The sequence below is a fragment of the Rhyacophila brunnea genome, unplaced genomic scaffold, assembly GCF_057557595.1.
Source record: "Rhyacophila brunnea isolate RB1 unplaced genomic scaffold, BYU_Rbru_1.0 scaffold_19, whole genome shotgun sequence".
Lineage (NCBI taxonomy): Eukaryota > Metazoa > Arthropoda > Insecta > Trichoptera > Rhyacophilidae > Rhyacophila > Rhyacophila brunnea.
In genome coordinates this window covers 10665115-10693053 of record NW_028232848.1, presented here as the reverse complement: position 1 = coordinate 10693053, position 27939 = coordinate 10665115, and the positions used below count along the sequence as shown (strand labels likewise).

Genomic DNA, 27939 nt, shown 5'->3' with positions numbered 1-27939 from the left:
TTAATCGCAACTAATATATTATAACAAAAAAACAATAATTAATATAAATATACTTGTACCGATACAAGTACACAAGCACATACCTATCAATAGTAGTAGGTGGGTATTCATTATTCTCACTTCAATATATTATTATTAGTACCCGTTTCCATTTTAGTGTATCTATAGAAGATGACAGTGTCAACTAATAAAAAAATTAATTAAAGAAGTACATACTACAAAATAAATAATAATAGTTTAGTTTACCGTATAGATATGGCGAGCCTTTCTTCTCGTGAAATACTTCTTCTCATAGCTGTGCTGTGTCACAACTTTTTATTATATTTTGTAAAACTGCTTACCTACCGAATGTATTAATAGTATTTACAACAGGTTTTTAGAATACTGCAAATATTCAAATTATTCAAAATATTATGTTTTTGTACTTAATCCTTTACTTAGTAGGTATCTAGGTAATAAGGTTTTTACCCTTTCTTCGTGTATTAACTTATAATCTTTTTTTATTGTATTAATAAATAATAATAGTACAAAACTTAAATCAATTAGAATTTAAATTCAAACTCCATCAAGTACCCTCGGTCGATAGTATTGATGATGATGGTATATAATAGGCTCAACAATAGGTAATTTTCAAAACGCTTTCGATATAAAACAGTCCAGCTCCAAAAGAAGCAATAGTGGGAAAATAAATGTAGGTATAATGCAATATTACGTACTGATTTTATATTGATTTATTTACCCTTGTACGCCACTGTAATGAAAGATAAATACTCTCGCAGCAGGGTGCAGTTTCAAAAAAAGGCGTTTATGAATCCCCTTGAAAACCGTGTTTTCTCTTGGACAGCATTGTCGAAATTTTGACGCATTTGACACGCATTTAAAACGCAATCGGCTCGCAAATAAAACGCAAATAAAACGCAAACGTCGTTTGGCGGATGAATCCGAAACTTCGCTTTGCCGTGTGCTCGCAGCCTTACCCTTCACCTATGTAATAAGGGGCTCAAGCAGCACAAAATAATTATTATTATCAGCGTCTCTCATAGCAAAGCAATAAAAATATTATTAAATTTCTCGGGGCTTGTAATTAAAATCGGACACGCAATAACTAAAAAAAGAGTTCGCTGTTCTAAAATAATAGCTTCTCGCCCGTCGCATTGACGACGCTTCGAGGAGCGTGATTTTGCTCGCCGTTTTCAATGAATGGACTACGTTGTATTTTCGTTAAATCGTATCGCCGAGAAGCCAAAAAACGATGACTCATGGGGCAGGCGGGCATAATGCGTCGTCAAATCCAGTGTGCGCTGGCGTATTTGATTACGTTGTATTTTCGTTGATTTACGCGCCACTTGTGAAATTTTGCGCGAGAGCCCCACTAGCTGCGTTAAGTGGGTTTTACGCCTAAGGCTCATTTGCAGCAAAGTGTACCTAATTTCAGAGAGATAAAACTTTGTCTCACAAAACGAGTACGCACTGACAATTATTGTGTGCTACCTCTGTGGGAGGAGTCCAATCACTTTGTTAAAATACTATAATTTCTTGGACCGCGTACTATAATTTGGTGACAAAAAGATGATAACGTAATTTTAACCATATATCATAGCTGATATGTAGTAACTTTTATAGTCAGAAGTATTAGTCTATGGTCAGAAGCATGTCAGAAGTGTCAGAGCGTAAACAAACCTTGATTATTTGATAACATTGTTAACAATTACAAAATGATAACGAAAGACCTCGAGATAATTGTTGACAACAAATGTAGGACATACTATGCAGGGCAAATGGTCAGTGGCCAGATCGAGTACACGGTATTACATAGACCCGAAATAATATGTGGTTAGTCATGATCAACTTACTATGAATCCAAATAATAATGTCATTTTAATGGAAAGTTGCTTCTTGCTTCACACATTCTTGTATTGTGTTATATTAGTGTCAATAATATAATAATATTTTCATGTTCACGATCACCCATACTTTACTGAAAAAGAATGAACTTTGCCCCTATTTATTATTATATTTGTTTTAACTTCATTGATGTCATATTGCAGTATTATCAAATTTTCAGTATGGTATGCAGGTACATACCACATAAGGTAATATGATAATATGCGCTTAGGTCGAGACACAGTTAAAAAAAAATAAAACCTATATTATACTTAGTACTTACTAACACAAATCGGTGACAGAAGCAAATGCAGCAAAATTCGATGGCGGCAGGTGGATTTTTAATTAATACCATATTATGCATTCAAGTTGATTTCTACATTTAAAATTGAGGAAATGGAGTATTGTATGTTTACCAGTGGCGAAGGCTCCATAGTAGGTGATTATTTTATTGATAATATGATTTAGTGTACTGCGATATCCAGGGTTCCGGTGGCTAGCTCAGGTGTCGGTCGAACCCCGGATTCACAAAAAAAAAATTTAAAAAAAAACCAAAGAAATTTAAATAAAACAAGGTCTTTTGTGTTCGTGACGTGGTCTTGTCTTATATTTTTAATTTTTAGTTTCACAAGTTTGCATTTGGGTTTTTTCAGTTACAGTCGTCAGGGCCGTATGCTTTGAAAACAGAACACTCACTAACTTTTTCCTCAGGGTTCCCTTTTTTTGAAATTCCTCCGAACCCACGCCGACTTATCAAAGAGCTCGTGATTAGCCAAATCTGATCGGATGATCTTTGGATTCGGCGAATCACGAGCCTGACGTTGCGCAATGCGCGGCAAAATTTACATCATTTGAATTCTATATTTTATTTAGTCTTAAAATTGACTCTTTCATCCATCATTATTTATACTTTAAAATTTATCTTAATTACACCTCCTCCCGGTAAGTGACCGGACGAAGGCCTTTACCTATGAATAAAATATTGACGTAGTTGAGCAGGGAACCAGATCAGGTGTTTTATTTAAATGTTTATAGAGATCAGGGTAGCAGTTTGCCCGTTTTTATTTAATATTTATAAAAATCGACAAAAGCCTGTTGATAACAGGTTTGTGTCAGTAGTAATATTGGGTTATCTTCTTATTTCCCGTAAATATATCTGACAAGCATGGATACTGCACAGCCTGCCTCTTTCCAAAAGTCACCCTTTGCCGCTGATGTTTACCAAGGTAATCAATCAAATTGGACCACTAGATGGCTAGACCATGTCAAGAGGATGGACTAGTCACATATGTCAAGCAACGTCGATCTTGTACAGGATGAAACGATAGTATCAAATTGAATTTAAGGTCCTTTGGCATCCGCCAATTTGACGATTTAAACTCGAAAGAAGCGAATTTGAACAGACCTGGATGTAGGTCAAAATTCGCATAAGGCTATAGCGCCAGGAAGATTATTAACACTAGAAGAGCCAGCTGTCTCGTTAGGTCTTGTATTAATATTAAATAAAATACTTGAATGCTGGCATTATATTAGGCTATTGGTTTCAAAGACCCTCCGTTTTTTATTTATGTTTTTATTGTCACAGCACACTTTTCCATCGTATGTATATTCATAGAATATCAAACCCAGGTCCATTTGCTAGTTTGCAAAGTTGGTTATGTTCATCAGTCGCCATTTTTTATATTTTAAACATGATTTTTTTATTAATTGTAATGATGTCAAACACATTTTACTTCGGTATTCGCTTTTTCTAGTTGTTTACTAATATGTTTGCAATAAGGCCAATAAGAAAATATTCTATTTACGGTTCTAAATTTGGTTGACAGTTTATTGCAAATATCTTAAAATGCCGGAATATGGAGGTAACCTACTTAGAAACTAATCGCCTACAAATTTCATCCATTGATAGTCATTAATAGTTTCTGGTTATATTGACATGACGATCCATCCGTTCAAATGGAGTCAGGGGATGTCATATCAATAGAAAACGTATCAAAACTTGCAAGTATTGTATCGAAGAAAATCAACTAAATTTGTCCATCCAAAATCTTAATAACCCCTTTTAAAAGCCTCCCAACGTAAAAGTATCAATAATTTTTGAACATGCATAATTTTAAAACACTTCTGAGAAATATATAACCAATAGAAAAAATCTTTTTGAAAAAAAATTCAACATCCAGCAGGATTCGAACCTGTGTCTCTCAGGAATCGCACCCATGTGCACTGACAATAATTATGATATAGGTATCATATCTGATTGCGATGGAATTTGAGCTAATGCAATTTGAACTAATGGTTCTTACAATACCCTCTAAAGTGCTTTTTTAAATTGCGTTATTAATTGGCAATCGGCTTTTATTTTTTTAAATCAAAGTATTAAATTACCGTAATTACAAACCGATGTCGGGATTGCTCCAAGTTTTTTGTTATAACGTATATGCACTTTTTCAAGATTTAAGAATTAATTTAAGGCTATACTTCAGCTGGGGCACGGCCTAAAACGATCGTGACTACGCGACGTGAATATTGTGCAAACTACGCGTGCAGAACAAAACATAATTTGTCATAAAAATTCAACATGCGTCCATTTAATGTTATGATTTTTGTTCTATTAGTAATAATAATAGTATATTCATTGACATGTTTTCTTTTTCAAGTAAATGGGTAACGTTTTTTAGTCATCTTTACACGATTTAAGAATTAATTCCCCCGACGCCATCACAAAACAAATTGACGTGTTCACAGCTCGACTTCATTCCTCGATTGGCAGCGATTCCGAAATTTCGTCACACCTATAGTTGAAAATTATTTGCCGTTTCACTGAAGTGTGCTCTTAAGAATGTAACATTCTTTTATTATGTTTAGGCTCGATTTTTATACAGGAAGGTTTTCTTCAACATATTTGGTACAAATGGATCATTGTTAAATATATAGGTCATTAATGGTGATGACACCCATGGTGGCCGCACGGCTTAAGCGTTGGACTATCACGCCGTGGGTCCCAGGTTCGAATCCTGGGTCAGGCAAGTACACATATTGTTTTTCAATTTGTGTGTGAGTCAGGGTATGGACCTAATAGGTTGAGCAAGTGGCTGACATCCATTTCTCGTAAAAAACAAAATCTGTTAATACAAACCTCTACTCTGTGGAGGCCCATATGATCCTATTAGGATCGGGCATGGTCAGAATTTAATGGTAGGTACCTACATCATTTTGTTGTTTAAGGAATCGGTTTAACTTTCAATGGAAAAGGTAACACAGCATGGAACGAGATGGAAAGTCATCGGGAAAACAACCAATCCAATACAATAACTGTACCGTACTCCGGACATGAAGAATACTTCAACAATTCATTATATATTGTTGGCAGTGAATATGGCAGGTTTTTCTTTCCTATTAAAGCTTTTTGCAGTGACTCATTAGCTTTGTCCAGTGATCTCCACCGGTTTCTGCGAGAGTTCGCCGAGAGGTACCTATAACTTTGCGAACCTAATACTACAAGGTTCTAAGTCTAAGTGTTAATCCTAGAGAAAACAAACCAACAATGAAGTAGTATTCTAAGCTGCTTCATTGTTACTTTCATTTTGTCAAAAACAAACACTTAGAACCTTGTTGTAGTTCTCCACTCGCTACTTGAAACCTTTTCCGTATTAGACTAAATAATAAGTTTTTCTTACATATCGAACCAGAGTTTTACTTGGGAGAGGAGTTTAAGGAACATAAATTCAAAAATTGAGTTGCGGAAGTGTACTTTATTTTGAAACGAAGTTTTTTTATTTCAAAACCATTGTAATAAAGTGCTACCATGTAAACGTTGGTTCAGTTGGACAATAAATTAGTCAATTATTGTTCACTAAATCTTCTGGCCGTGCTGGTATGCAGATGGTGAGTTGCTTACGTACATCTTATTCTAAGGGGGCTGCAAATTAAAGTAGGAATGCGAATAATATAACTTTAGTAGATTCCACATAAAATACAAAATTTTCCTGCTAATATCTTGTAAATTTTATAAATATTGTGTATATTCAAATTTTAAAGATTTTTGTGCATGTATCTGTTCCTGAGAATATGATGAGAAGTGTTTCAAAGGTTGGGGATCACTGGCTTTAGCAAATTTTTCCAGTATTTTATTGGCAAAGCAACAGCCTAGCGCTCAAAAAGTCTCTAGTTCAATCCAAATTGGGTAAATCAAATATTTTTTTTTTGAATTGGCATGACTACTGTAGCAATTTAATTTTCAGTGCAATAACACCATATAACCGACACACTCTCAGGCCTTCTTCGAACTAAGAAATTATAAAAAACATACATAACCTCAGAAACATAACTATTTAAAAAAAATATATTTCTACCTACATAAAAGTAGGTCGAGCTTCAATATTGGGAGCACACCTAAGTAAGATTTGATATAAATAAAAAGGATTTGTATATACATTTATATTTTTATAAAAATCAATGTTTTTTAAAATGAATATAAAAAATATTAAAATTATGAATTAGTCAAAAATCTCTTCGATAAAACATAGAAAACTTAATAAACTAAATTTTAATAATAAACATGAACATAAAATAATATGTCATAATACGATGGGATCCTTTAACAAATTCACATTTTTTTACAATAATTCTAAGTTTATCTTTGACTTAAAATAAAAAAAATCTTTTTAATGTTTTCAGATACATATTTATTAATTAAAACAGTTTAAATTGTAAATTTCAAAAAAAAATGTCTCAAATTCAAGCTTCGTATTTTTCCACTAGGTGCCTCTGAAGTTTTAATACTGTAGCATCTGACAGGGAATGTGCAAAACAAAGCCCAACATTTCGACACCATAGTTATATACAACAACAATTCAAAAAACCTTGTAAGACAATGGCATTTGAAGTTTTCCTTAATTTTTTAGAGATACCTATTTGTTTAGTGATACCTATTTGTTTTCATTGAACTTAAAATACATATTATTGCGGTGTTAGTTAGTTTTTTAAATTGACATGCATAAGCATGCATACCCAGAAGAAAACATATGGGAAATTTCCTTTGATTTTAATTGTCATGAGGAAAGCATGTAAACATCCTATTACATTCTATGACTCACAATATTACTATGGCAGTATCTGACAGGCCGCAGATTTTTAATGACACGTTGAATGTAGAGCGAAGCTAAATAGAGAAGTAATTCTGATAATTTGTGGGTTAGTATTTAATTGTGTGTTTAATTTTTTAAATTATGCAAATCAATCGACAGTGGCAAGTAATTTGATTTTAAAGTCAGATGAAATAACTCGAGAAAAGAAGTTTGTATGTGTGGCCTGTCGATCACGGCCTCATAGAGCGAGACAACTCGCAGAAGGCGTAGAACAGGTTAATAAGAGCTTTGTCAATAATGCTATAGCTTTCTTCCTCCTTTCCGCTTTTGTCGTGCTGCTTAACAAAGTCGCTTAAAATATAATCGCAACCTGGCTTCAATATTCTTACGAATCTCAATATCATAATAATTACTGGCTAAATGTCATTAATTTTGTTATACTTTTAAACATTCCAGGTGATCCTTTGAAAATACCAATTGGAAAAAATGTTTACCCTTTTTCCTGTCAGCTTCCATTTAATTTACCATCTTCGTTTGAAGGAGAATTCGGGTATGTGCGCTACGACATTATTGTTAATGTAGACAGACCTTCAAAATCTGATAAGACCATCAATTCAATACCCTTCACAGTCGTGTCGCATTTGGATCTGAATTCAAGTCTGAAATACAGAGTGAGTAATACTGTCATCTGCACACTAATCTGGTCCCATATTAATTTTGGCAATGGTCTTCCCATTTTGTAGGAATGTAATACTATAGAAAAATGAATGATGACACAAATATAAGATTTAATTTGCATGAGTATTCGAAGGAAGCCAGGGTATACCTGAATTCCCAACAAAAATTTTAAGCAAATATGCGTTGTGTACAACTTCATTATTTCAGGGGCGAAACCAGGCCGGGTGAATAATAAAAAATAAATTATAGTTAATAATATACTTCAAACAAAATAAATACGTGGCAAAAATGCGTTTTAATCTTACAAAAATTTGATAGCTTGGATATGAGCTCTTACAAAGTTATGAGGTCCCACCTTCCTTTTTTCTAGGATTTTTTCCAATGGCTGTCTACTCGACTTCTAATGTCGTGGGTCTCAGGTTGGAATCCTGTGTATGGCAAATGCACATGTGAGTCACCTAGAGTCATAACTCACGTTTTGCAATTTTGTCATTTTTTAGTTAAATATAATATAGTGATTCTAAAGACATTAATCTATATAAAGAAATAATTACAACATAAAAAAAACTTTTTATATACATCGTTTTTAAATTTTCTGTTGAATTATTATGCTCAATATGCTCAAACTTGTACTTGATATGAAGTAAATAAAAAACAAACAAACAAAAAAATATAGAATACTGAAATGTCATTTTGATTTCCATAGTAACGCACGTTATTGCTATGACCACCCACTTAGCATCCAATAATAGTGGATTGGATTACGGATTTCTTCCAAAATAACTTAAACAAAACTGAATTAACTGAAAATGAATTCAATTGTACTTAAAGATGGCTAAAAGTATTAAAATAATGCATTGGTATCGTGTTCTGATATATTCTAAAAGTTTCAAATGTCTAGCTAGTCGGGAAGTTTGTTAAAAATCGATTGCAAGATTTGTACTGGATAAACAACCACTGGACAAATAAGAATACGATCTAATAAAAATGTTGTAATTAAATAGTTGGCTATCAAAGTCACTTTAAACAAAGTTTACTGTTGGTGCCGTAACTCACATTTTTTAATGAATATTGTGAGTTCTGTCATCAATGCCTTTCTAACCAATCAGAGAGCTCTATTTCTCATAGTGTGCTGTGTGTCTGCAGCATTGAGTATTATATATATATATTTTTTTAAATAATGTAAATGGACTCACTAACTCATTAATATTCAAGGGCGTTCAATACTTTTCTTCTGATTACAAAAAACAGTGCTCTGGTGGTATTTTGTGATTATCTCAAAACTCAATTTTTGGAATATGTGAGGTATGACTCTAGGCCACTCATTGTTTTTCAATTTGTGTTTAGAATCAGAGTATGGATGTAATACGTTGAGCAACATCCATTTCTCATAAAAAAAAAAAAAAAGTGGAGACCTATTTATGATCGTCTCAGGACCAGACATCGATTGCTTAAGGCTATACCTCAGCTGAGGCATGGTCTAAAAAGATCGTGACTAGGTGATACGCGGAATGCGGGTCGCGGGTGCAAATGACGGAAGCCGAACGAAATATAATTTGTCAAAAGTTCAACATGCGTCCTTTTTATGTTATGTTTATTATTATATTCGTAATAATAATAGTATATTCAGTGACATGTTTTCTTTTTTAAGTACATACGTAAAGTTTTTTAGTCATCTTTACACGATTTAAGAATATTTTCATCCGACGCCATGACAAAACGAATCAACGTGCAGACGCCTCGACTATCGCTCTCCGAATGGCAATGCGGCCGTAATTTTGTTCTACATACAGTTGAAAATTATTTGCCGTTTCACTTATGTACGCTCTTAATCTGCAAACTGGCTAACTCCATTTGGGCAAATGGTTCACGAAGGAGAAAAAACATAATAATTGAACTATCGAGCGGTATTTAACAATTCCAAAAATATACTGGAATTTTTCTTTTACAAATATGCTGCGTTATGAATTAATACCTAAACTATTTTTGCTTCCATTTTATATATATAAAGAAAATTTATATAAAGAGCGGAGTTGTTCCATTTACAATATTAGAAATTTGGCACCTGCAGTTGGCTATATTGTATAAAGAATGATAACGCATTTATATATAGGTTTAAGAGTTTGAAATTTTGTGTCAGCATAGAAAACATGCTTTATAAGAAAATGCCATCAAAATATCATTTTTGGTCAAAAGCGCAGTTGGCTGGCTTGCAGACTAAGTAGTCGACATAGTAAAGTAAGTGTTTCTGAGGTTTATCAAAAACTTTTCTTTTCAATTATAAAAATACATTCAATAACAACCTTAAATATTGTGTGTATACAGTATCAAATATATTGTGTGTATACAGTATCAAATAGTAAATTAATATACAGTGAATTCCCGATTTTACATTTTTGGAGGCATTGACAAAAAACAACATACAGGCGGCCCTCGACTTTCGTATTTTCTACTTTCGTACATTCCTTAAAATTTAGACTTCTTTATATACAAAATTGTGCGCTTCCATGAAGTCGCTTCTGTCTTAACCGCTCCCCGTCATCTTCTCAAATACGTAAACAAGTTAATCTTGTGTTAGGATATGTGCTGATGTGTTGTGCGTTTTATAAATATTTCACCATTATAAATTTATAAATATGAGTGAGAAACGTAGAAACTGCAGTGTTGATACAGACAAAAAGAAATTAAGCACACACTTCATTCGATCGAGAAAAAGATGGAACTTATATGGTTATTTGAATCTCACTCAGAACCTCTGTGAAACGAATACTCAATTGAGCAACAAGAGTTAAATGAAATACAAAATGAAAGTGAAGAAGAAGAAGCTGACGAAGAAACTCATCATCAAGACTTCGACAATCAAAAATATGAATTAAGTCTTCATGCATCTTGACAATAATTTCATTCATGGAAGAATGTGATCCCAATGGAGAATGTATACCTCAAGTACGTAGAGCTATTGATAAAGATACCGCATGCCATAGAGCTCTTTATAAAGGAAAGAAAAAAGGTGGTATACAACTATCTCTTAAAGAAAACACCTGATGGTTAATACGCCTCGTTAACTTTGTTATGACCATTGATAAATAAATATTGTAGAGTACACTTTTTCAATATTATAATTTGATTTTAAGGCATGATCTATTTGACATTATTTAAACAAATAGCGAGTGGTACAAGGTTCTAAGTGTTTGTCCTTGGAGAAACAAAAGTAACAATGAGGCAGCTTATAATACTACTTCATTGTTGGGTTTGTTTTTTCAAGGACGAACACTTAGAACCTTGTAGTATTAGGCTCGCAAAATGTAAACACAAAACAACTTTATTTATTGAAACACATTAATGTAGGTACATATTACTTTTCTAATCGATCACATTTAACATTAAACTATAATATGATTATTAATAATTAATGTTTAATATTCAGAAGCTTCTGAATCTTGATTCAAGCATGCAATTTTGTAATTTGCACGATAATACATGCTTACACATGCATTTTTTTGTTATGGCCGCGATAATATGTACTGTCAGCAGTAAATCCATGCACATATTATATTACCCTCCACGTAACCTTGCAATTTGGAATAGATTTTTTTGAATTATTTGATAAAGTCAGCCAATCAGGCGCCTGGCATTTACTAACAGTGACGTCCCGTGGGGGTAGGCAGATAGAGCGTCGCTTGGGGGCGGCAGTTGCTCGAAGGGCAGCAAATCGAGGGGAATCATTTGGTATACATAGAAATAGCTACCTAAATTTAGTAATAACGAAAATATCTTTCCATTAATAAATTCAGCTCACCAGTTGGAAACAAAATGTATTAAGTAATGTCTGTAATTTTTTGTCGAGTTCGCGAAGTCTGGTGACAAGAAACGACACCGTGCACGGATGATACAAAACACTGTATGAAAAAAATTGGGCGAGATTTTGGCGCTGCCCAGGGGCGGCATTTTGTCTAGGGACGTCACTGTTTACTAATACACTAATACGCAGTGCGTATTACACACAAATCTTGTCACTGCGTACAATTGCAAAGTTACGTGGAGGATACTCTACCTTTATGTTGAAAAATCTTTGTGAGGCAGAATTCAACTAATATGGACATGTAAAAATTATTAAATAAATACATATTTATTGACAACCTCTTAATTGTGCAATTCACATTATAATGTTATTGTCAAAACAGAATCCAGTGGATATTGAGCTAGTGAAGTCATTGGGATGTTTATGCTGTGTTTCTGGGGATGTGATCATCAATGTGCATTTACCCGTGAGTGGCTATTGTCCCGGCCAGCCCATGTTATTTGAAATCGAATGCGAAAACAAAAGTTCTACTTCTGTCGACGAGATCAAGATCTACCTTAAGGGGGTATTTAATGTTTTACTATCATAAACTAGCCTTATGTACTTCATATACTTATATCAATTTTATTTAGTATACAAGAATAAGCCAGAATTATAATGAGTCCTTATGGATCTATCCACATTATGAGACAGGATCAAGTTCAAAATAAATTTCTTTGATTTTTGTATGCAAGTACCTATGCACAGATTCCTACCTTATGACGATGAAAATCAAAAGAAATTTCACATACCTATTATGCTTTTTTCTATGTAATGTTATAAACACTATCCATCTCCACTAGAAGAGTGATTTTTCTTTCTATTTAATTCTTTATGGGTTAATTTACAATTATTCTTCTATACTAGCAAGCAGTGATGAAGGTGGAGGTAGGCTGTTAAGATCCGACATAAATTGTACACACTAAACTTCAGTCAAACGTATTTGTTTTCTCATTCAACTAAGACTATAATGACATGTAGATAGTGTTTGTTAATTTTTTAAATTCAATTTAACCCTGCCTAATCCAAGCCATAGTAGATAATAATCAAAAAATATTTGTTTATCTATAAAATATCTAAAATTATTCATTTTAACCTAGGGGCGGCATTGTATATGAAAGTATGGTGAAGCCGGCAAGTATGGTGAAAAAGGTTGGTAATCAGTTTGCGGCAAAATTTCCACGTTCACATTATATTATATGGATACGTTATAAAAATCAAAGTAAATCATCAGTGATGCAATGCATTTTTTTTTATCGCATCGCCATTTCTCGTAAGTTGTCGGCGACTGTTGGCCTGCTTCATTCAGTTGTATTAGAAAGCCGATTACTTGCCTATCTCTACTTTTAATACATCTATGATTTTAACCATACTTACAACAGAATATTTTTTTGTTATTATCTACTACAGCTTAGATTAAGCAGGGCTTAATTGAATTATAAAAACTAACAAGCACCATCTGCAAATTGTATTCTTAGTTCAATGAAAACAAATAAGTATGACGGACAAAGTTTGATGTGCACTATTTATGTCGAGTCTTAACAGCCTAACTCCACCCCTCACCACTGCTAACAGGTAAGAAGGTATGCAGTAGTCACATAAGTCCGGGAAATATGGTAAATCGGAACCAAATTCGAAACACATTTCATGCAATTTTACCATTGCAACAGTCGATTTGTGGACCACGCATTCTCCTGATGGAAGAAAACTTTTTATCCACCAATCTTGGATGTTTTTCTTTCAATTTGTCTTTCGAATAACACTGCATAATAAACCCCTGTTATTGTTTTTCCCTTTACCAAATGGAAAATCATAATGATTCCTTGGAAATCTCAAGAAACAGTGCTCATTACCTTCACAATCTTTCACCAGTCCATTGTTTTGACTGATTCTGAACTCACTGGGTGTGTAGCGGCGGATCAAAGTTTCGTCAACAGTCTTGAATCAATGCAAAAACTCATACAGTTTACGAATAAATATCGCCAAACACTGTACTGAAATGTTTTAAGTCGATTGTCAACTATCACAGTACTCTCTCGCAGGCACTTTTTTATCTACCATCTCCACCTTTATAAAGGCGCTGTTCCTTTAAGATGCCCAAAATTTCAGCATTCTTTAATTAAAATACTGTGGATTTTTTCAATGATTTCCTCAGTGGTGATCCCGATTGAGTGTCCAGATTGTGGTTATGCCAGTATGGCCGCGTTTAAACTTATAGTTATAAGGTTCATTCGCGCTATCAGTGGAGTGTGATACTGACATAATTTTCAACTGGATATTCATAGGTATGGCATGCCCTAGATCCAACCGTTGTCTATGGTTACATTTAAGTTGTACGTATGCAGTTGGCCGTAGGACACTTCTTTGTGAGACGTTGTACTTGAAACATTTGTTCGTATAGCATTTAATCAAATGACGAGTTGTTCATTGAACATTCACCGTGGAGTATATTGTATGTATGTTACAAAATGCAGCACTAGTTTGCAAACAGCAATGTTCCAATTAGATTCAATATGAATTTTATGAGATGTTTTTATTGGTTTTTAAATAATTTAATGATGAAACTACATAAATATAGTTCCATGACAAAACAGAACAGTGACAAAACAGAACATCACAAAACAGAACAGTAACAAAACAGAACAACGATAAATATAACTACCTATGACCTTTCAGGAAAAATATAAATTTAATATTGAAATTTTTCAATCTCTATTATGCTAGAAAGCCTCAAATAAACGGGACTTTGCCGGCAAGCTTAGGATATCTCATCTTAATCAATATAATATGTTCAAAATGGTTGGGTGACTAGTTACAACGAAATAATGACCTAACCTAACCTAAATAGATTCCACAAAAATTAATGTTTCATTTTTCCCCAGACTGTTCTGTTTTGTCCGGTTACCGTTTCAAGGACAACAGCTTACGAAGAAGTGTTCTACGATCAATTGTATACGTACAAATTTCCGGACATGGATGTCTATATCTAATTGATTCGAAAAAATTTAATTTGAATCAGTCTATTTATTCATTTTATAATACTTGCACAATACTTTTCTGAATGAATAAATGATTAATTATAATGTTTGTTTTCAGACTATCACCTTCCAATCTCTCACTCACTCTAACACTAAGCAAACCATGTTGGATATTGCCGAGCTGTCCCTTGGCAAAGTGAAACACAACACCTGCGTCAACTGGCAACCTCATTTAGAAGTGCCAGCTGTTCCCGCTTCCAATAAATACTGTGCCATAATTGATGTTCAATATAAAATAGTGGTAAGATAACACAACACGGTGATTATGCCTGAATTCCCCATCGAAAACCTAAAGAAATTTAAACTTTTATTATTATTCAACGAATAATTCCTAAGAATTGAAGCAAATCTGTTAATACAAACCTCCACTCTGTGGAGGTCCATATGATCCTATTAGGATCAGACATGGTCGGAAAAAAAAGTTCAAAGTCCCCTAAAATGAAAATCATTTGATTTTTAATTTATTCTCTTGGTGAAATATGATACAAGTGAGTAATAGATATTAAACAAAATACTCTTTAGAATGTATGAATCAAAATAATAAACACATAAAGTTTACAGATTTAATAAATATGAGTTTTTCTCAGTTTTCTCAAAACTATGTAAAATCGTTTTAAGGGGTTTTGAAACTAGTCGCTTCAATTTTCAAATGAAACATTCTTTTTTTTATTGGCTCTACAATCCTATGTAGTATCCGCCTGTAGCCATAGGATTCACCTAGGTTGCTGCCGGTCCCAAGCACGGATAAAGGAGGAGGGTTCATCGTAGAGCTAATCACCCTACATGGTAAAAACACCAGATTACAAACACCAACACAAGCGCCTCGGAACACAGGACCCCTATCAATGAAAGACCCCGGCTACAAATTAAGGACAAACGATTTTATTTACACTGCGGAACTTGGAACATAAGAACAATGTTGCAAGCAGGAAAGATGGAAGAAGTTGCAAACGAACTTTATAAATATAATATGGACGTAACAACTCTGCAGGAGATAAGGTGGAAGGACAGTGGCTGCATTAATAAAATGAAATATTCTCTGTACTTTAGTGGAGCACTGAATACACAACGGCATCATGGAACTGGATTTATAAGACTATTATTACTTACTATTAAGACTGATCGACCATGCCACAACATTGAAAAAGGAAGCGGAAAAGCTTGGATTAGAAATAAATGCCTGCAAAACAAAATACATGGTATCCACGTGAGAGCAGGGTCCACCTCGAAATATCTGTGTGGAGCAGCAGGTATGGGAAGAGGTTCGGAGCTTCACGTACCTGGGCTCTAACCTAAACACACTCAATAAAACAACAGAAGAGGTGAACATACGACTCACAGCTGCTAATAAGTGCTTCTACGCCTGTAAGGGTCTACTGAGTTCGAAAATCCTAAGCAAGAATAGCAAACTGCTTATCTACAAAACAGTTATTCGACCAGTAGCTACCTATGGCTGTGAGACATGATGCCTCATTCAAAGGGAAGAACATAAACTGGCCATATTCGAAAGAAAGATCCTCAGGAGAATTTTCGGGCCCACATTGGAAAATAGAAGTTACAGGATAAAAATGAACCACGAGTTAGAAGAGTTAATAAAACATGAAACGGTGGTGAAATTCTGTCGATCCCAAAGACTAAGGTGGGCTGGACACGTTGAGAGAATGCCTGAGCACAGGACGCCAAAAATCATGACCAAATGGATCCCACAGTGGAAACGGTCTAGGGGCGGACCAAAGAAGAGGTGGGCTGACTTTATCGAAGGGGACTGGAGAAAGATGGGGAGGGCTGGAGACTGGAGAGGAGCAGCCAGGGAAAGGAGCGTGTGGAGGACAATTGTAGAGGAGGCCAAATCCTGCCCCGGGATGTAGTGCCGAGAAAGAGAGAGAGACAATCCTATGTGGATCTAGGTCGCGTGGAAGAGGTTTCTTAACAGAGAGGACAATTGTAGAGGAGGCCAAATCCTGCCCCGGGATGTAGTGCCGAGAAAGAGAGAGAGACAATCCTATGTGGATCTAGGTTGCGTGGAAGAGGTTTCTTAACAGATTTTTCTTTGTACGAAATGGATGCTAAGTCACTTGCTCAACATTATTATGTCCATACTCTGGGTCCAAATACACATTAAAAAACAACATTAAAATTTTTGCCAGACCTGGGATTCGAACCCGGGATCCACGACATTATAAGCCTAATGCGTAGCCACTCGGCCATTGTGTGCGTTCAGTGAACATACATAATTTGGAAACACCCAATGCCGGTGCTCCATTGGCACGCAAGTCGACGATTTACAGTCTTCGGACTTTTTTTTCGCGTGGAGCACCCCAGATCTGCGGACTTTTTAATCCGCAGACCACGCTCGTTGGATTTCAAACATGTTTGATATTTTACTCTCCGAATTGCCAGACTTCGTCTGTCGATCACTACGAAAATTCATTCACACAATCATTCGGACCGAAAAAAATCTGTAATTGTTTTAAATATTTTTATTGATTGATTTGTTAATTTACACATTAGGAAATGAGAGATGATCATAAAAAAAAAACGTAAAACTTGTGTTCTATTCACTGCTATATTATTTTATGCAAGTCTACATATAAATAACACATAATTATAGGATTATTGGAAGACATTACGATAATCGCAACATTTGACTTTTGACTTTTTTATTCTTTCGTTGATCAGTAGCAGAGCATAGACAAATTGGATGATTTATTGTCCTCGGACTTTTGGCTCGCCAATGGAGCGCTGGCATTGGAAGCGTGTCCAGAAATTTGTACGTATGTAGTTGGCCGTAACACAGTTAATCGTGATATGTATCGGAAATAGGTGGCTGTATAATATTGAAAACAATTCTTTGCCTTAATAAGATACGTAATAAAAACCATCGGAATACAATGGAAAGACAGAAGAAAATAGGTAGGTTAGTAAATTCGAAATCCAACCATATTGCATAATTTATATGTATAAAATTCTAATAGGTTCTTGTATCAAGTCGTACCTACCTATCAAATTTAATATCTGATTATAATGACAATGTTATTATCAAACATGTGATATTGTGGTACCTACCAATAAAATGTCAAATTAATGTTCTTATTGTATCTGATAAAATTGGGACAATACTGTCTATATTTTTTTTCTCAATGCTATACCGGAATCTCTTTCCAGTAAGATATCTCACAGATCTTTGCTATGGCGAAATGTTATATGTACAATTTACGTGTAACCCCTTAAAAGCATACCATAAAGCACATTGGCCGGAATACGATGGATGACAGGTTTGAGGCCATATTTTTTTAAAGATTTTTTCTAATAGGTATATTTCTGTGGTGTTTTCAAATTACATACTACATACATTAAGATTTTGTATTTATCTTCTTAAATTTGAATCGATCTTATGAAAATTGTATAAAAATAAATTATTCATTATACCGCATTTCCCTTTATGGATAATTTTCCAGGAATATAGCTCGGCTGCAGTGGCGAAGGGTGGAGGTAGGCTGTTAAGATCCGACATAAATAGTGCTCATTAAACTTTGTCAGTCATTTATATTTGCTTTTATTTAACTAAGACTACAATTTACAGATGGTGTTGGTTAGTTTTAAAAAATCAATGAAACCTTGCCTAAACTAAACCATAATAATATTAATACTTTCGACCGAAGGTACTTGATGGAATTTGAATTTAAATTCTAATGGATTCAAGCGCTGTACTATTCCATTTAAGTCGTTTTTTGCGACCCGGGTTTCGCCTTTCGGCATCTTCAGGTGTCGTGTACACTCACCAAAGGCAAACACACACTGACAACAAACACCCTTAACTCTACCTTATATAGTAAATCAATACAATAAAGTAGGTAAAAACTCCGTTACCTACCTATTTAGTCAGAGGTTACAACAAAAAATACAATAAACAAATTATGAATAGCTAAAGTATCAGTAAAAAACCTAATTAGTAAAAACCCCTATCTTATTAATAACAATACACTGGACAGCATATTATTATAATAAATCGTCAAACCTAATAATAGGTCAAAATTCTTTATAACAATAAAAATACTACACTCAAGAGGTGAAAATCGTCAATTCTAAGAAAAATAATTAATCGAGTTAACTAATGAGATATTAGTCAGACTATATTATGGTCAATTGTATTGACACAAAATTTATATATGTTTGTATGAGAGTCTATGGATGAGGATTTAGGTATGTATAGTTGTATAATATATATATATTATATTAGGTGAGTTATATATTATATTATACTAGCTGAAGTACCCGGTTTCGCACAGGGTCGCTTCGTGGTTATATTTATCTTAGATATTTGAAAAATAATAAGAGGTAATTATTTTTTTAATATTAAAATATCTGTGTAATACAATATGGCAATATGAAAATAATTCTAATAGGAGTAAAGGTCAAACATAAGAACACTAAATTAAAATCGAATCCAAAATATGAAAACGTTATTAATGTTATTAATATGTAGTAAAAAAAAAAAAACAAAATTGGATGGAACAAACAAACAGCAAACTTTGTATTTTATATAATAATAATTTAGAAACCTTCGCAGGTGTGCGCACAACAACTGACAAAAGTTTCATCGCAATCGGATGAATGGTATAGGAACGCATACGAATAGTAGAAGAAGATGATTTTCTAATTCAGAAATCTTCGTGGGCATGCGCATGACAATTCACCAAAGTTTCATTGCAATCGGATTAATGGTATAGGAACGGATACGAATAGAAGAAGAAGAAGATGGTTGTACTAATTCAAAAACCTTCGCGGGCGTGCGCACAACAACTGGTCAAAATTTCATCACAATCGGATGAATGGCATAAGAACGCATACAAATAGAAGAAGAAAAAGATGGTTGTACTAATTCAGAAACCTTTGCGGGCGTGCGCACAACAACTGGTCAAAATTTCATCACAATCGGATGAATGGCATAAGAACGCATACAAATAGAAGAAGAAAAAGATGGTTGTACTAATTCAGAAACCTTTGCGGGCGTGCGCACAACAACTGGTCAAAATTTCATCACAATCGGATGAATGGCATAAGAACGCATACAAATAGAAGAAGAAAAATATGGTTGTACTAATTCAGAAACCTTTGCGGGCGTGCGCACAACAACTGGTCAAAATTTCATCACAATCGGATGAATGGCATAAGAACGCATACAAATAGAAGAAGAAAAAGATGATTGTACTAATTCAGAAACCTTTGCGGGCAAGGGCACAACACTTGATCAAAATGTCATTGCAATCGGATGAATGGTATAGGAACGCATACGAATAGAAGTAGAAGATGATTTTCTAATTCAGAAATCTTTGTGGGCATGCGCACGATAACTCACCAAAGTTTCATTGCAATCGGATGAATGGTGTAGGTACGCATTCGAATAGAAGAAGATGATGGTTGTACTAATTCAGAAACCTTCGCAGGCGTGCGCACGACAACTCACCAAAGTTTCATTGCAATCGGATGAATGGTATAGGAACGCATACGAATAGAAGAAGAAGAAGATGGTTGTACTAATTCAGAAACCTTCGCGGGCTTGCGCACAATAACTGGTCAAAATTTCATTGCAATCGGATGAATGGTATAGGAACGCATACGAATAGAAGAAGAAGATGGTTGTACTAATTCAGAAACCTTCGCGGGTGTTGGCACAATTACTGACGAAAATTTTATTGCAATCGGATAAATGGAATAGAAACGCATACGAATAGAAGAATATAGAATAGAAGAAGAAGATAGTTGTACTAATTCAAAAACCATTACGGGTGTTACCACAACAACTGACGAAGGTTTCATCGCAATCGGATGAATGGTATAGGGACCATACGAATAAAAGAAGATAGAATGAAGAAGAAGAAGAAGAAGATGGTTGTACTAATTCAGAAACCTTCGCGGGTGTTGGCATAATTACTGCCGAAAATTTTATTGCAATCGGATGAATGGAATAGGAACGCATACGAATAGAAAAATATAGAATAGAAGAAGAAGATGGTTGTACTAATTCAAAAACCATTGCGTGTGTTACCACAAAAACTGACGAAGGTTTCATTGCAATCGGATGAATGGTATGGGGACCATACGAATAAAAGAAGATAGAATGAAGAAGAAGAAGAAGAAGAAGATGGTTGTACTATTTCAGAAACCTTTGCGGGTGTTAACACAACAACTGACGAAGGTTTCATCGCAATCGGATGAATGGTATAGGAACCATACGAATAAAAGAAGATAGAATGAAGAAGAGGCCAAAGATTCGCTGGTTAGATGGAGCTGCCAGTGACTGCCATATTCTGGGGGTACCAAATTGGAAAACGGCCACACTGGATAGGAACAGGCGGAGAGAGCTGTTGGACGAGGCCAGGACCCACACTGGGTTGTCGCGCCCCTGATGATGATGATGATGAGAATGAAGAAGAAGAAGAAGATGATGATTTTTCTAATTCAGAAACCTTCATGGGTGTGCATACAACCACTTACCAAAATTTCATTGCAATCGGATGAATGGTATAGGAACCATACGAATAAAAGAAAATAGAATGAAGAAGAAGAAGAAGATGATGATTTTTCTAATTCAAAAACCTTCATGGGTGTGCATACAACCACTTACCAAAATTTCATCGCAATCGGATGAATGGTATAGGAACGCATACGGGACAGACACACAGACATACAGACAGAGACACATTCATTTTTATATATTAGTATAGCCTATACTCTTCCGGCTAGTGCAAGCAATAAGTTTACAAAGTTTTATCGCAATCGGAAGAACGGTATGGCTGCGCATTAAATACGAACAAACAAACACACAAACAAATATTAATTTTTATATATTAGATTAAGCGAGTTTATATTATGTATAATTTTGTTTTTGTTAAAAAAAAAATGTAAAAAGTAATGTTAGAAAAGTAGGTACCTTGTAAGAGTATTAAGACTAATATCTCATTAGTTAACTCGATTAATTATATTTCTTAGAATTGACGATTTACACCTCTTGAGTGTAGTATTTTTATTGTTATAAAGAATTTTGACCTATTATTAGGTTTTGAGATACCCGGGGTTCCTGGTGGCTAGCTCAGGAGTCCATCGAACCCCAGGTTCACAAAAAAAAAAGGAACGATATATTTATGTTTGTGGTTAAATAAAACACTAAGACTTTCTTGTGCGTAACTTGGTATTAGGTATATATTTTAATCTTGAGTTTGACAAGGTTATTTTGTAGTTTTTTTACAGTTACAGTCGTCAGTCCGTATCGTTTGAAAACCGGACGCTCACTAACTTTTTTTTTTCTTTTTCAAACTTCGCGTACCCACGCCATTCTACAAAAAGGACTCTCGTGATTGGCCAAATTTTATCACGAGGACCACCTCGGCGCAGGCGCGCGGAGACTTCAACGTTGCCGCCAAAATTTATTAGATTTGAATAAGTACTTATATTTAGTCTTAAAATTATCGCTTTCATCCATCATCATTTATACTTTTTAAATTAAATTAAATTTATCTTAATTACACCTCCGCCCAGTATATGATTTTCACACACCGGACGAAGGCCTTTACTTATGAATAAAAAAATACTTACGTGGTTGAGCAAGGAAACAGATTAGATGTTTTATGAAGCCGTTTATAGAGGTCAGGGTTACGTTTCGACTTGATAGCTACTAAATGATTATTTTACACCGGGAGAAGCCCGCCTGTAACAGGGGTGTATCAGTTTGACGATTTATTATAATAATATGCTGTCCAGTGTATTGTTATTAATAAGATAGGGGTTTTTACTAATTAGGTTTTTTACTGATACTTTAGCTATTCATAATTTGTTTATTGTATTTTTTGTTGTAACCTCTGACTAAATAGGTAGGTAACGGAGTTTTTACCTACTTTATTGTATTGATTTACTATATAAGGTAGAGTTAAGGGTGTTTGTTGTCAGTGTGTGTTTGCCTTTGGTGAGTGTACACGACGCCTGAAGATGCCGAAAGGCGAAACCCGGGTCACAAAAAACAACTTAAATGGAATAGTACAGAGCTTGAATGCATTAGAATTTAAACCATAATAGTTTTGCTATGTTATGGGCGATTCAACAAAATAGTACACACTTTTTCATTCATACTTATTTTTTTTCGTTGAATTAAGAATACATATTGCACATGTTGTTAGTTAGTTTTTTAAATTCATTATGCCCTGCCCAACCAAACCATAGAAGATAAAAGTATTATACTATCCATAAAATATCCAAAATTATGTATGGTTTAATGACTTAATTTTAGATATTTTATAGATAGACGATTATTTTTTGACTATTATCTATTATGACTTGGTTTTCGCAGTGTTTAATTGAATTTAAAAAAAAAACTAACCAACACCATCAGCTGTGAATTGTAGACTAAGTTCAATGATAATAAATAGGTATGACTGACAAAGTTTATTGTGCACTATTTATGTCGGATCTTAACAGCCTTCCTCCACCCTACGCCACTGCTCGGCCGTAAAGCGAGGTATTTAGTATATTGATGTAATATTTTCTTCAACATCTGCAAGGATTTTCATATTTCTGTTTGATTTCCAGGTTGGATGTTACTTTTCGGGTTGTCACATGGACAAAGAAGAAAGCAGTCCTGTCACCATAGGAACAGTACCTTTAGCCCCTCACGAACTACCCATCACAGCACAAGAAACGATCCAAATTGATGTACCCATCATCGAATCTTACCCCATGCCATATCCCATGCCTACTGAAATGGACTCGATGGAACCGAGTGCCCCACCGCCTTCCACAATGTATGCACCGAGCTATTCGTACCAAAATCCGGCAGAGATTCCGCCCCCTTCATATGATTCAGTCGGTAAGAATGATTTTATTTTTAATCTTTTGAAAACATTTGGATGGTCACCGTTTGTTATTTATTCTATATCCCTCCGTGAAATTTCATGTAATGTCAGCGATTGCCAAGTACTCGATGGATACAGACCGCACTTTTGATACCAAGTGACCTAAATATATGAAATTGAAGCAATGAAAAATACCTCTGGTCTACTGATTAAGTTGGCTAAAATTCACTTCACATTGTAAGTTCATTTGAAGATAAGTTCACACTAATTCTACTATGACATTACACTTTAATTAATTAATACATGAGTATATGTGCAAATATCACCAAAATAAGTCTTGATCAGGTACTTAAATTCATACGATTTGGATAGTATCTAATTAAATTTGACATTTTACACATCTCACATATGAGGCGTCTAATTACAAAATGCGACAAGTCCACAATTCAATATTTTCGGGAAACAACGTTTTTATATTTCAAGCTTTAATTATTTGTTTTAACGTGAGATTATTTTTTCCGTTGTATTCTGTCAAAATTAGAACCAAATTGCAATTTGTTTCAGCCAATAAACTCTTAAATGTAATAAATATGTATAGGCAAAATAAAATTGGACGTAGCGCTATTTGTACTTTACTTTTTAATTTACTCCTCATAAGGCACATATTTCCGTGGCACTGTCATGAGTTTACCAGATGCTACAGCATGGTGATGCCCTTTTCAATATTGAACGTTCCCTTATTGGTTGATTTAAACATGCGCGAAATCAACCAAGCTTTAAATAATATGAAACACGGACTTGGCGCTTTTTGTAATAAATCAAAACATAAAATATTTTTTTTCGTAGGGTTATGTCGCGTCTTGGAATTTATAGATCAATACATATTGTGTAAAATTATACAAAGAATACGTGCGTATTTTTTTCTCGATTTTGACCAAATGTGGACTTATCGCTTTTTGGAATTAGACGCCTCAAATTGCCTTATTGAAGCAGACATTTGAATATAAAACAGTTACTTGTGGGACGTTATTCTCTCATTAATTTTATGTAGGCGGCCAAAAGCAATACATTGTCTATTATTTTTAATCAATCAATCAATTTTAAACTTGGATGCAAGCTGCCATTTTGCTTTAGGGACCGCCAATAGAAGAATAAAAATAATGAACTTATTACCAATACAACTACACAATTCAAAAATCAACCTCAAAATTCCTAATACTCAATGTGTATGACTCATTCTAACTAGAGTCTAAACTCTCAATTATCATTAAAAATTCTGGGAATCCCTGTCAATTCTGTCTGAGATTACAACCCCTAATGTTATCATATTAATATAGATGTGGGGAATCTAACTCATTCTTATAAACACATTAAAAGTCTGTGGACAGTTTTTTTAGAGTACAAATTGTGAGTATCTCGGCAGCTTTCTTCAAACCTGCCACGAGTGTTCCAAAACGTGGTTGTATCCGCGATAAATGATATTTTTATTCAGCCTATGTTCGAATCTGCGGATAGTTCCGCAGGTCGAGATGTCTGTAGCAAGTATTTTCCGTGGCATCTACAGGCCACAGAAAATACTTGCTACTTTCGTGTACGTCTTACATTGTAAATATGTTTACAAATTACTTACGATTCCACACAATTTATTTCTTTAACGTTTTGCCTAGAAATGCTTAGTTCTAGCTATTTTCCATCCATTTTAAAATGTGCAATGATTTTGTAATGTCAAATGGTTGAAGTACCTACTTATGTTTTTTGATTTTCATTCAATAACAGTATTGTTTTAATTATACAAATCATCAGCTGAATGCCTATTCTAACTTACATTTGAAATATTTTACAAGAGAGTTCTTTGAAACGACTTATTGAAATAATGTATTAATTTTAGTAGGATAATCGATGAAAGAAAACGTGCATACTTGTCTATATAAATAATAAATAACTGAAGTAGGCTGTTTCAAAAAACTTTTCTGTGAAATATTTCAAATATGAGTTAGAATAGTTCTGCATTCAGCTGACGAAATATTCATTCTGACTAACATCCTAAATAAATGTGTAGATAATATTATCACAGTACATAGTAAATCATCCGTCGTCTGCAAATCTATTGTCATTTTAAAAGCTAATAGTTATGTACATAATTGCCATATAAATTTCCCAACGTCATTTCGTTTTCTCTAGTGCGCATGCGCATTACAAAAATACGTAAATAATTCGTTAAAATTCGCATGTTCTACAATTTATTGATTTACTGTTAGATATGAGCGATAGATTAGCGCGCCTCGGATTCAAGTTGCGTTGAGTAACCAATGTGATAACTACTTATTAATCTCAACGCAGTAGATTGAACTCACGGTGGGTACACTGAATAAAGCTGATGGCCTTCTTCCAATATGTCAGCTAGCACTTTAGCATCATTAATACAACCAATTTATAGCATATTTATTAAGATAATCATTTTTTTCTCCTCAGTTAACTCAACATCTCAGGAAAAGCAACTTGCTAATGATTACAATAATGAGACCACAAGTGGCCACGCGAGGCAAGACGTTACTCGGCCGTATCCCGCATATGGATTTGTTATACCACCAAAATAATTATCTTAAGAGCAAACTTGAATCACAAACAATCGCAGGGTTTCAAGACACTATCTTTTATAACAAGCATCTTATGAATGAACTTCTTTCGAAATATAAGATAGATATAATATTTCTGTGAATAGTAAGTATGACTGTAATGAGAAGTATGATTTACTACAGCTTAAGAGGGCAGCGGAGGCATATGTGGAAGGTGATTCACTTTGGTATGCAAACTATGTAAGTGACTCAATGTCTACGGCCCTGGGATCTAATATGACTGGCCCAGGACAGGGACATGTACTACAATTTGCTCGCCAACCATCAATAGAGGACAGCACCGAAAGAAGAAGAATATGATTATTTGATAGTAATTTTCTATGTGTATTTAAGACAAAGTATGTTTGTCCTTCTAATTTTGAATTTTTAGCACAAATTTACATGAAGTTTGCATATTTTCAATTCAATTTTAACTTTTAGAATTATTTTTATTTTGACATATTGCATTCCAACATTAAATTGTTATTATTAATATTGAAAACAATGATAATTATTAGGGCCCGGATTTATATGCTAGTGCATGTTTTATTAGGGTATGCACAGTTATGAGAGTTGCACAGAAATCTGTTTTGAAAGATACAGAATCCAAAAATAAAATTTTATTGTGCATATAAATGCATATTTCAGACGTTAGTGCATATTTCATAAATAAATGCATATTTTAGAGCTTTGGAATTTATAATTTTAGTTTTTTAAATTATTTTATCGAAATATAACTAAGTTAAGAAGGTAGATAGTTTAGATGCACTTGCATTTTTAATGCCATCTCCAAGCTGTGGATTTATCAGAAAAAATGAAGTCGACTCGGGCACTTTTATTAAAATTTTGCCCAATCACCTCTGTGGACGTTGAAAGGTCGTTTTCCGCATGTAAACAATTTTAAGTTATGTTTGGTTTGCATTGCATTTGAAAATTGTAATTGAGTAATTTTATATTCATTGCTTGTGTTTTTTTGTTCTGCTATCGTATTATATCGACCTAGTTATTCGATTTTTTGTCAGTAATATTGGGTAAAGTGGGTATTTACAATTTTTTCCCACAAAAAATGTAAATTTTTAACTGCATATTTCTTCGGTTTTAGTGCATATTTTATTGATTTTAAGTGCATACGTGCATGCATATAATTATGTTTTTTGCTGCATATAAATCCGCTCCCTAATAATTATTATTGATTCGTTAAGTGGGATAAACATATATCGATCAACAAAGCTACCTCGTGCGTAACCGTGCACTTCAATTGGTTATAATATAATATATTATGTATATGTTTAATCATCCTAAACTTATGAAACCTATTACTGTTAAGAACTAAACCAAATAACTGATAATGTTACTGATTTATGCATTTACGTAATGTGATCTTTGCACTGGATCAAACGTACATTGAAAAAATAGTATGCATTTTTTTGCCAGCTGAGTAACCAACGGGTTCATAAACGACCGCTGTACCAACTGGGCTACCATGGGTGCATATATTAATAATATAAATGAACATATTATAACATATATAATTTTGAAAAACACTTTCTGAGAGTATATTATAACCAATAGAAAAAATCTTTTTTGAAAAAAATAAGCCACCCCGGCCGGGAATTGAACCCTGCATCTCCCGGGTATACGCCCCATCCGTCGCATTTAACCAATATGCTACGGCGTGACATACTAATTGCGACAAATTTTAACTCTCAGTCAATTTTTAATACCTACTCATCAGCGTTCTTCCAAATCAAGCTACTTTGGCAATCGATTTTTGTTTCTTAAATCAAGTAGGTAATTATTACTATTACATCGATTACTAACCGACGTCGTGGAATTTCTCCAATATTTTTTAGATGTAACTACTTGCACTTGCTAATAATTTATAATTAAATATTTCTTTTATTCAACGAATAATTCATAAGATTTAAGATAATATAATATACCCTCAGA

General features: G+C 34.1%; 1 protein-coding gene across 3 annotated transcripts in view; it reads left to right on the top strand.

The window, feature by feature from the left end:
• The first annotated feature begins 1639 nt into the window (after positions 1-1639).
• The window catches only part of LOC147072743 (arrestin domain-containing protein 3-like), a 48483-nt gene continuing 22183 nt past the window's right edge, over positions 1640-27939 (top strand). The window contains exons 1-7 of one of the 3 annotated variants that reach the window (XM_085946178.1): positions 1640-1833; positions 5110-5262; positions 7428-7642; positions 11834-12016; positions 14587-14769; positions 23112-23388; positions 25847-27555. In XM_085946178.1, the coding sequence (XP_085802304.1) occupies positions 1716-1833; positions 5110-5262; positions 7428-7642; positions 11834-12016; positions 14587-14769; positions 23112-23388; positions 25847-25971 (1254 nt within the window). In that variant the 5' untranslated portion in view covers positions 1640-1715 and the 3' untranslated portion in view covers positions 25972-27555. Of the gene's footprint in view, positions 1834-5109; positions 5263-7427; positions 7643-11833; positions 12017-14586; positions 14770-23111; positions 23389-25846; positions 27556-27939 lie in introns of those variants that run through there. The other 2 variants (XM_085946182.1, XM_085946179.1) reach the window with 2 other exon arrangements.